At 36.5% G+C, this 11246-nt stretch overlaps 2 protein-coding genes across 3 annotated transcripts in view; one reads left to right on the top strand and one right to left on the bottom strand.

Moving 5' to 3' along the window:
• Nucleotides 1–8417, top strand: part of ahi1 (Abelson helper integration site 1) — a 17802-nt gene extending 9385 nt beyond the window's left edge. Inside the window, exons 12-27 of the mRNA XM_016545421.1 lie at nt 1675–1798; nt 1903–2132; nt 2275–2381; nt 3029–3147; nt 3778–3908; nt 3992–4132; nt 4246–4436; nt 4677–4719; nt 4808–4839; nt 5855–5969; nt 6197–6255; nt 7357–7419; nt 7509–7671; nt 7748–7839; nt 7927–8006; nt 8080–8417. Of these exons, the coding sequence (XP_016400907.1) occupies nt 1675–1798; nt 1903–2132; nt 2275–2381; nt 3029–3147; nt 3778–3908; nt 3992–4132; nt 4246–4436; nt 4677–4719; nt 4808–4839; nt 5855–5969; nt 6197–6255; nt 7357–7419; nt 7509–7671; nt 7748–7839; nt 7927–8006; nt 8080–8245 (1856 nt within the window). The 3' untranslated portion in view covers nt 8246–8417. The remainder of the gene's footprint in view (nt 1–1674; nt 1799–1902; nt 2133–2274; nt 2382–3028; nt 3148–3777; nt 3909–3991; nt 4133–4245; nt 4437–4676; nt 4720–4807; nt 4840–5854; nt 5970–6196; nt 6256–7356; nt 7420–7508; nt 7672–7747; nt 7840–7926; nt 8007–8079) is intronic.
• A 691-nt stretch (nt 8418–9108) lies between these two features.
• The window catches only part of slc18b1 (solute carrier family 18 member B1), a 5803-nt gene continuing 3665 nt past the window's right edge, over nt 9109–11246 (bottom strand). For both annotated transcript variants that reach the window (XM_016545466.1, XM_016545475.1), the window contains 4 exons: nt 10751–10825; nt 10564–10657; nt 10378–10424; nt 9109–10196 (listed from right to left, as the gene is read on the bottom strand). In XM_016545466.1, coding sequence (XP_016400952.1) covers nt 10100–10196; nt 10378–10424; nt 10564–10657; nt 10751–10825 — 313 coding nt within the window. In that variant the 3' untranslated portion in view covers nt 9109–10099. The remainder of the gene's footprint in view (nt 10197–10377; nt 10425–10563; nt 10658–10750; nt 10826–11246) is intronic.

Raw genomic sequence — 11246 nt, 5'->3', positions numbered from 1 at the left:
TTACTAATCAAAAATTAAGTGTTGATATATTTACAGTAGGAAATTTACAAAATATCTTCATGGAACATGATCTTTACTTAATATCCTAATGATTTTTGGCATAAAAGAAAAATCAATAATGTTGACCCATACAATGTATTTTTGGCTATTGCTACAAATATACCCCAGCGACTTAAGACTGGTTTTGTGCTCCAGGGTCACATATATATATATGGGGCGGGGGAGTGCGGCCACAAATAGAGTGTAAGGCTATGGGAAGCACTGGTACCAGTTTCTTTGGTATATTTGATAATGTTTTCATAGATGTTCGGTTATTTTGTTTGTGAGCTCCATAGCTGTTTTATTTATGAAACTATCCTTTATTATTTCAAGTTCTGGATCGGACTCAAATTTCCACTGAAATCGAGCTCTTCAAATATTTCCTCTAGCTTGTAGGAACCAACGGGGTCTTGAACGTTGACACCAAACTGCGTCTACAGCTTTACTGCCCTCCTCCATGGGCAAAGAAACTGCCACAAACGGTTGAAGTGTTTCAGTGGTGGTCAAAGTTCCCAAGGAACAAATACGCCTCAACACTCTACGTCACAGTGAAAGGCCTCAAACCACCAGAACATGTAGGTTCACTTTTTAAATTTAAAAACCACAGTGAAAAGACTAAAAATCGGTGCTAATTGAAGTTGGATCTGGTCTGGATTTGTTGCACAGGTGGACCCCAGTATCCGCTCCATGATGGCTCTCCAGCAGGAGCGCAGCAGCACCTCCTACAGTGAGCTCAATACTGAGATGACCAATAAAACCAGCACACAGATACTGGAGAGCAAATCAGAAATCATTAAGTGGAGCCGCATACCCGGACAGGTTTTATTTATTTGCTTTATAGTTTTAAAGTTAGGAGAGTCAGTAATCCTTTTGTTTGACCAAATTGTTTCTTACTGTTGGTTTAAACAGGTGTGCCGCATCCCGAATAAGCCAATGCACTCCTTCCGTGGAGGTCAGATGGGCTGTTTTACTCTGCGTTTCTCTCATGATGGACGCGCACTAGCAGCTGCATGTGCAGATAGAGATGCGTTTCCAATCATTAGTAAGTAATTTGTGACTATACATGTTGTCTGTGTTGTATTTTTATATTTTTACATACATTTTTAGCACAAAAACATAAAACTTGGGTAGTTCCTTGACAAAATAGTTTTGGGAGGTTGAAATTGTGACATGCTGTACTTCATCTAAAACTATTTAAACAGAATTTTGCTTAGTTTAAACTTGTATTATTAGTTTATTAATTTATTCAATTTTTATAACTTCATATTAATTAAGAGACTACATGGAATATTTGTATTTATCACACCAAATCGTAAATTACTATTCATTACCATTTAAAATACATTTATGAAGGCAAAATGTGATAAAATGTGGAGAAAAACTTGATGAAAAGCCTAAAAAAAATATGCATGTATATAAAAAGTAAAATATATAATATAATATAGTCTTTCCCTTTCACATTCATATACATTTTAACCTAGTCTGTGGGGAAGTCGTGGCCTAATGGTTAGAGAGTCGGACTCGTAACACAAAGGAAAAAAAAAAAGAGTACAAAATGTTATGCAACTTGTGTGTATTCATGTATGTAATTTCATTGATATGTCTCTATTGTGTGTGTCTCTGTCTCTATTTTAGTATATGAGATTCCGTGTGGGAAAGTTCTGGCATCCTTTAATGGCCATGTGAGTGTGGTATATGATCTCTGCTGGTCCAGAGATGATAACGGACTATTAACTGCATCCTCTGATGGAACAGTAAGGTAAATAGTGCCTGTTTTGCATATATAGAGTATTACGTAACTGATAATTACACCACAAATATGAGTGAAAGTGTGGGCCATAATGTTTTGATTTCCTCTTTCAGAGTGTGGAATATTGAACGACTGCAGAGTTTTGCTCATAAAACTCTTCCTCACCCTTCATTCGTGTACAGCGCCCAGTTCCACCCGCAAGCCCAGAGTCTGGTGGTGACGGGGGGTTACGACGGGGTGCTGCGTGTCTGGAACGTGGACATACAAGACGTGAACGGGCAACTTCTGCAAGAGTTTGACGGACATAAGACTTTTATCAACACGCTGTGTTTTGACCCAGAAGGTACAGAGGAAATGAATGGCATAACTGTCTGGATGTGTGAATGCTGTGATTCGAGACATTAATGACTCTTTTGTAAGTCGCTTTGAATAAAAGTGTCTAAATGCGTGAATTTAAATGTAGTAATGTGTTGGTCTTCACACAGGGAGCAGAATGTTTTCTGCGGACAATTCCGGCCTCATTATTGTGTGGGGAACCAAGGTTGTGCCTGGGTCTCGCCGAGGACCGACCAATCAATGGAGCATTGAGAGGGTAAATGTGACCCTGGACCACAAAACCAGTCTTAAAGGGATACTCCACCCCAAAATGAAAATTTTGTCATTAATCACTTACCCCCATGTCGTTCCAAACCCGTAAAAGCTTTGTTCGTCTTCGGAACACAATTTAATATATTTTTTGATAAAAACCGGGAGGCTTGTGACTGTCCGATTGACTGCCAAGTAAATTACACTGTCAAGGTCCAGAAAAGTATGAAAAGCATCGTCAGAATAGTCCATCTGCCATCAGTGGTTCAACCGTAACGTTATGAAGCGACGAGAATACTTTTTGTAAGCGAAGAAAACAAAAATAACGACTTTATTCAACAATTTGTCTCCTCTGTGTCTCTGCGCATCACCGTAGCGCCATTTTGGAGAATATGAGCTGAATGCAAGCAGCGTACACTCTTCTGTGTCAGCCGCAAAACAAGGATACGTTTTCTACGTGTATTTACGCTGTGATTTGAAAGAAAACAGTGTATCCTTGTGGTGCGGCTGACACAGACACACCCTTATGACTGGTTTTGTGGTCCAGGGTCACAAATGATTCTCAAAAACTGCATAGAAGAGCTACATAAATCACAATTTGATATCATGATTTTAACTAATTTAATAATTTGCAAGTTTAATATTTCTCTACAGGAAATTAAAGAGGCAGATCTGAATGGAGTAGCCATCAACTCATTAGAGGTGCATCCAAACGGAAGACGGCTTTTAATTCATGCCAAAGACAGTGTTTTAAGGGTCATGGATTTGAGAATGTAAATATCTACCTTTTTATTAATATTTGAATATTTATTTAATACCATAATGTAATACTATTACATTTAGGTGAAAATTGTATTATTTATTCAAGATTAATAATTCATTATTCAAATATTTACATTTATTTTTTACTTCAGAACTAATCATTTACACAGATGAATCATGTGCAGTAAGGTGTATTAAGAGTAATTTGAGCCAATTTTACTTTCATGTTGACTTTTTAAAAAGCACATAAATCAGTGCATTTGTTGAGAGTACAGGTATAAAGGGAAATAAATGCAAATATGCAAATATATACCCCTCAGAGGACCTCAGATGATGCCAACCCTGAAACAACATACAGAACTACCACATTTTGCAATAAGTTTGATTGCATCATATAATAATTGCTGTTAATAGTGTTCATCGTCTGTTTGATTACGTCCTTAATTGATTTTTCCGTACATTTCTGCCATATGTACATTAACTGAGTCACCACTGATAAGCTACCACTAAATATTGTAGAAACTTAATTTGCTGTAAAGTTGCTTTGCAACGATTTGTATCGTGAAAAGCTCTATACAAATAAACTTGAATTGAATAAACTTGAATATCAAATCTATTAAAAACAAACAATTGTTTTCCAGTCTTGCAGTGAAGAAATACATAGGTGCCACAAACTACAGGGAGCGAATCAACAGCACATTCACTCCCTGTGGAAGCTTCATCTTTTCGGGCAGTGAAGATGGACTGGCGTATGTGTGGAACTCTGAGACAGGTTTGGAGATTCTTTTGAGTCGCTTTAGTTTGAATGCAAAGAAAAATCCAAGCGGAGGTTGAATTTGGATATCTGTTGTGCAGGTGACCAGGTTGCTGTATACTCTGAGTTGTGCTATTCATCTGCACTTCGAGCTGTAGCTTTCCACCCTCATGAGAACATGGTGGCCTTCTGTTCCTTTGGCCAAAACCAGCCCATCCACCTCTATCTGTTTGACCGGAAGGGTGAGTCCTCCAAATGACTCAGGAAACTACTGATTCAGATTCATTAGTATTTAGAAACACAAGTCACATGATCATTTTCTCTTAAAAGATGAGTGTTTTGTGCTTGTACACAGTGGCTCAGATGGAGGTGGAGAGTTTGAGAGGTTTGAGCCGGTCAGAGTATCTGGACAGCAAGACAGGTAGGAATTCATCAGAGGTCATGACCTTCCAGACCCTTTCAGCCACCAGCATGGACCGATTCGCCAGCACAGCTCGTGTGTCTCTAAAGATGCAGCGGGTCAAACAGAAACTAGACTCTGTACTGGTAAAAATTCCGATTAGATTTAATTAGATAAAAATTTAATCAAGACAAACTTTGATGTTGCCTTGACAAAGCATAACCAGAAAGTTTGAAGTAGTTTTAAAGCTTGAAGGTTTTGAAGGCCATATCAGAAAAAAAGAGCAAATAGAGCAAAAATAGTCAATTTAATTAAATTGTAACTGATTATTACCAGCATTATAATTAAGTCAATAATCAGTCAGTTATACTTTTATTTTCTTGCAGGAGCCCCATCGTAGTTCCCCTGCTGTGGACATGTATGAACAAGGCAAGTGATGTACATGATAATACATATTTGAAATTAAGAAAATAAAATGTTTTTTTAATGCATGTGCATGTTTTAATTTTTTTTAAAGGTGGTATGTCTCATCTGGGAAGGAGCCTAGAGGTGAATGGTTGTATCTTTTGTACTTTGCTATAACAGTTATACCTGAAAAATAGGTTTTAGAGTTTCTTGAATTATGTTTAAAGACACAAACGGTACTTGTTTTGGTTGTAGTAAAATTATTCTTCCTCAAACCGATTTATTGCAGTTGGCAGGTTCTGTTTAGTGATATCCAAATTTAGTTCAAGATCACTCATGTTTCTTTATATTTAAAGCTGCAGTCCGTAACTTTTATTGGTTAAAAATGATCCGAAATCAATATTTGAGCAAGTACATAACCAGCCAGTGTTCAAAACTATCGCCTTACTTTAGCCCGATTCACAACGGTCAGCTTATAATAATGTTTTGTCATTTGAGTGGTACGGGTAGGTTTTCACGGGAAATTTGAGCATAGCACTGTGTCATTACGTCACTTCTGTAAACATAAAGAAGTTGTCCCGGCTAGTAGGCTATCGCATGTGGGGATCCTGCAGGTGGCGGATCGCTTATCCACCTTTTTCTTCAACGCGAGAATAATTAAATGTATCATTTTGCTGGCGGATTGTAATCCATAAAGGATTATGAATAACAACGTGTAAAGTATAAAATAAATAATAATTTGAACGGTTTGATGTGATATGAGCTAACCGATCTTTAGATTTAATCACCATTGGTAGCCAGATTTATGGTAATGCTTTTTTCCTCAGTTGGTCAGAACAAACGTGGCAGACTCGTTACTTGTTCAGATGGCAATATTCAGTGAAAATTCTTATTTGGGTCATATTCCAAGACGTAGGCTAGTATCTGTGATTGCGAATTACAGTAAATATCCACACCGGCCGCGCTGGAGCCGTGCCGGCTCACAACCCACGCAAGCTAGATAATTTCGCACACAGCTGCAATTCCAGGTTTTCAAACAGAGATGGCGACAAAGAGGCAAAACTTACGGACTGCAGCTTTAAAATAGAAACCGTATCATATAGCATTCATACCGAACCTCAGTCCTACATTGAGCTCTTGTTATTGTGGTTTGTTTCAGGGCCTGACCTCGTATCTTCCTTCTCCATCTCTACTCTCTCCTCACTCCAAACTACAGATGTCCACGTCACTCAGTGCTCAACTCATTCCACAGGCCACCCTCACCTCACACAGCAGTATGTTCTCTACATTATCCTTCATATTATATAGGATAACTCGAGCATGCATTGTTTTGAAGAGCACATCTCAGACTATAAAGTAGAGAAGAATGGAAAAATGTTAGTATTTTTATGTATTTATGTATGTTTATGTATTTATGAAAAGTGTAGTTTGTTTCTGTGGCACTTAAAACCACATGAAATCACATGTCATGAGGTCTTTAAATCTGCCTTTTCTCTCACAGGTGGTTACAGTCCTGCTGGGCAGCCCATTAGAAGAGCTCCATCCCTCAAACACCAGAAAGTAAGACACTGGCTACGTTTACATGCACAATTATTACATGCACAGTATTCCGCGCGTCATACGTCATTACGCTATTTCTGCATCATTGCACATGCGCAGTTCTTTCAGTTTCGGGGGGTTCAATCTGATCGAGTGTTTACATGCACTCTCAATCATATTAGAAAAGGAATAAACAACCCACTTCAATCCGATCGAAATTTCATTCCGATCGAGCTCAATTGGATCGATTAAGATGTTTACATGAAGGTTTTTCAGTCCGATTGAGCTGTCAATCCGATTACAAATGTGGATTATTTGGTTGCATGTAAACGTAGCCAGTGACTACATTTATATGCGCACAAATAATGCGATTATTTCCAATAATCAGAGTAAGGACTTAATCGCATTATGATGTTTACATGTCAAGAGCAAAGCTCTTCACTCCCGTTTACATGCAATTTCCATTATTCGTATTATTCGCTAAGAATTGCAGTTATTTTTTTACCGCCATTATTCATTATAAACGCAAATTTGTTGTGTATCTGGCCTCGGACATTTTTGTCTCGGACAAAATTGGCGTACGCCATCTATGTTAATACAATTATGCTTGCTGCGATTATGAGCTTAATCGCATTATTTAGATCGAAGTATTGCGTTTACATGAGGTAAAGTTTAATCGCAATATTGCCAAAATCTCATTATAATCACATAAAGAGAGGGTACATGTAAACACACACTCACTGTGATCTGGTTCTGTATTATACTACCATTCAAAAGTTTTAAACAAATTAATACTTTTATTCAGCAAGGACGCATGAAATTGATAATAATTCACAGTAAAGACTGTTTCAAATAAATGCTGTTCTTTTGAACTTTCTATTCCTCAAAGAATCCTGAAAAAACTGTATCACAGTTTGCACAAAATATTAAGCTTCACGACTGGTTTCAACATTGATAATGATAAGAAATGTTTCTTAAGCAGCAAATCAACATATAAGAATGATTTCTGAAGGATCATGTGACACTGAAGCCTGGAGTAATGATGCTGAAAATTCAGCTTTGCATCACAGGAATAAATTAAATGTTAACATATATGAAAATAGATTGTGTTCATGTCCACAGAGTTTACTGGATTATGAATTCCCTCAACTAGCAGAGACTGACTTTGGGCAAATCCATCAAACGGTAAATTTTAATATGTTTTATATTATAATAGATTACTATTACTATAGATTAGAGTTAGTTTATGATCTCTTATATGAAATGTTCTCTAGGTCGTGTCTTTGTACGAGTACAGAGCCGATCGATCAGATGAGCTGTCGATACGCCGTGGTGACGTGATCCATGTGCTGTACAAAGACAATGAGAGCTGGTGGTTTGGGCGACTGGTCAGTGGGCAGGAGGGATATTTCCCAGCATCCTATGTGGCCGATGAAGGTTTGTGAATGAAGTTTGATAACCAAAATCACATGTATGATATTAAACTGTCTAAATCCATGTGTATCTCCCATAGGGAGTTTTGATGAAGAGCTCTCAAGAGCTTTAGAAGCACAGCCGTCACCGTTAGATCAACCTGAAGGATTTGAGCGTACAACACCAGTCCAGGTAATGACAAATGCTCATTTATTCCTCCCATAAAGTTAGTGAAACTTTATACTAGTTTGACCCTTATGATCTGTGTTCCTCCTGCAGCTGTCTGCAGCCATCAGTGCCTCTGGAGAGCTGAAGATCATCTCAGAGCTGGACACTGACCCTGAGGCGTCCTCCACCACGTATGCATTAACCACATCTGCTATCTGAGTACTTGTTTTCTTGAGCACATATTGATATTATTTTCTTTTACAGAACAAAAAAGAAGAAGAAAAAGGTGAAGCGGAGTGAAGTTCCCTCTGCTCTGCCTCAGGTCCCGTCCTCAGATCATGAGATGTCTTCAACATCTTCCAGAAGAAGGAGACCCCTCCCCAGACTAGGCCAAGCCAACGGTGCGTTTGACGGTGAAGGACCAAACTGATGTGACTGAATCTGATTGCTAAGACTTCCCTCTGTTATGAAGGAACTAATGACATAGAAACAACAATGTGTTTCCAAAAGTGTTTTATGTGGATGTATTTTTGTAGTTGGCCTTATTTTAAAATATATATTTTGTAATTTTGATACTGATATTTGTATTATCATGTAGTTTCACAGGATTTTGTACTGTATTAGTGCTGTTTTACTGTACTTCTGTACAGTATTTTGTGTACTGTTATTTAAATTTTTGTTTAAACATTTTGTTTAAATTAAATTAAATTAAAATTTCCAATATAACAGCAACAACTCCAGCAGTAATCATAATGACATATATAATAAAAATTAGTGCTGTCAAATTGACTAATCGCATCCAAAATAAGGTTTGTGTTTACATAATATATGAGTGTGTGTGTGTGTACTGTGTATATGTATGTATGTATATATATATATATATATATATATATATACACACACACACATATGCATGTGTATATTTAAGAAAAATGCGGTTTATATTAAATATATTCATATATAAATTACATGAATATATATACATGTAAATATTTTCAAAATATATACTGTATGTGTGTATTTATATATACATAATAAATATACACAGTACACACACATATTATGTAAACTCAAACTTGTATTTTGGATGCCATTAATCGATTTGACTGCACTAATAAAAATATATATTTTGTTCACATAACACAGAAGGGAATAAACTATGGTATTTATTTAGCACCAGAGTTGATGTATGCAGTTGATTAAATCTATTTATACATTTATGTATGACAAATTAATGCAAGTTTAATGTGAGTTTTATTTAAACTCACCAATTGCACATATTGTAAAGTAAAAGATTAAACAACTTTTGCAGTGTTGAAAGGGTCAATATTTATGCAACAACTCCAAAGAACGGAAGGATCTCATTGCTATGAAAAGACAGTAATGCACATTGTAAAAATGTATTTTGTAAAACTGTACATTTGTAGAAGTTGTTTCCATAAGGAGTATGGCAATAATTTGTAAATCTGTAAAAGCAGTCATAATGGGGTCAGTCACAAACTAGGGCTAGACGGGTAATCCGTATTAAGCAATATTAAAGTACAAATCCCACATTCTTGCACTAGTCCAAAAGATTTCTGAAACCTCAACAAGACCTCAGAAATAATCCAGTGTACTGTAAGACACACTGTATATGAGGTAATGAATTATTTTATACACAAGGAGCTCTTAACAATTTCAATTTACTTCAAAAATGTACACCTATTTTTCAGAATGGATTATATCTCGTTAAGTTACTAAACACAATAAATAAGCCAAAATATGTTTCACTCTTTCACTTTAGTTTGTAAAATGTCCTTGTTGTGACTGTCAAGATGAATATTTAACTGCCAAAGCAGCATTTGAGATGCAAGATGGTTAAGAAAATAACAAACCCTAGCTGGGCAGCATCTTCTAGTGAGGGAATATGTACATCGTCACCCTACAATATTCCCAGAAACGGGGTAAAAGATAAAAGTGTTTCATCAATAGGCACATCTCAGCTCTGTTTAGTGTGAATGTCATCTCTTTATTATTATTATACATTCAACTTTAATACACTTTGCCTCCTCTCTTAATTCAATCTTCTTACAGGACTTTTGACATTTACTTTGTAAATGTTCACTGAACTCCTGTGTACAGGTTCAACTGATCTTAAAATAATACATGTATGACATCTTTGTTGTTAAACTGACCTTCTCCGCGTTCTTCATTTGTCATCTGTCAATCATATCCCACATCACCTGTATTTAGCAGCAATATGATTACATTTGTTCTTCCATTTAAATGCGTGCAGCAGCTTATTTCAGCTGACATCAACCCTGAGATGATCTGTCTTGGGGAGAAGAGGGGATTTTTCTCCTTGCAATAATGACGTGTCAGTCCTGTTGGCCTTTTGTGACCTGAAAAAAAAAAGATCATGCATGATCAAGTTTCCTATGACTGTTTTCTAATTATACCACTTTTACCAACTTAAGAAATACGGAATGATTTTTAAATATTAATATATATTAATATTAAATTTTAAAGAATATTTACCATATTGCTGAATAAAGTAATCAAAATATTAAAAAATGTACTTACTTCTTTTGTATGTCCTCTAATGTGAAATATATTACTTGTAGTAAGGCCTAGAGAATGTAAAGGTAAACATAAGTCAATAAATAAATATTTATCATTAAAGTGCATACATTACTAACCAATTGAGAAAGTTAAGAAAATGCGGATCTATTATAGAAATGGTCTGTTATGCATAGAGTTTGTTCTTACAGCGAGAAAGGCGAGTGCACCTTGAACTCCTGCGCTCCATTCAAAGTTGAGTGCTTGTGTGATGTATCCTCCAATAGTCGGCCCAAAGAACATCCTTCAGCATGAAACAGATGATTCAGGTTTCATGAGGGGGAATTCTAAACAATATTCTTGAATATTGCACGTAAACTTTATTTTAAATACACACCCAGCAGACCAGACTGCTGAGAACAAGCCTGATACCAATCCCAGGGTACTCAAGCCCTCCTCAAAGCCATTTTCACTGCAATACGAGGAACACGTGAGTCAAAACATGTTTTTGGTATGTATGTATTTTGTAGAGGTTTGTATTGTTGTATTTTGCTCAGTTTCAGGGTTAACTGCATTTATTCAAACCATTTCAGGAATTTCGTGTGACATAACTGAGTGAATTAAAGTCACAGACACAGCAACCTCTTAAAGGGGTCATATGATGTTGCTAAAAAAGAACATTATTTTGTGTATTTGGTGTAATGAAACGTGTATATGCTGTTTAAGGTAAAAAAAAAACCCATTATTTTCCACATACTGTACATTATTTTTTCTCCTCTATGCCCTGCCTTTCTGAAACGTGTCGATTTTTACAAAGCTCATCGTTCTGAAAAGTGAGGTGTGCATTGATTGGCCAGCTATCCAGTGCGTTGTGATTGGCCGAATACCTCAAG

Source organism: Sinocyclocheilus rhinocerous, unplaced genomic scaffold, assembly GCF_001515625.1.
Source record: "Sinocyclocheilus rhinocerous isolate Xijiao unplaced genomic scaffold, SAMN03320098_v1.1 scaffold853, whole genome shotgun sequence".
NCBI lineage: Eukaryota > Metazoa > Chordata > Actinopteri > Cypriniformes > Cyprinidae > Sinocyclocheilus > Sinocyclocheilus rhinocerous.
Note: the sequence above shows the minus strand (reverse complement) of the source record. Positions and strands in the feature narration are given on the sequence as shown.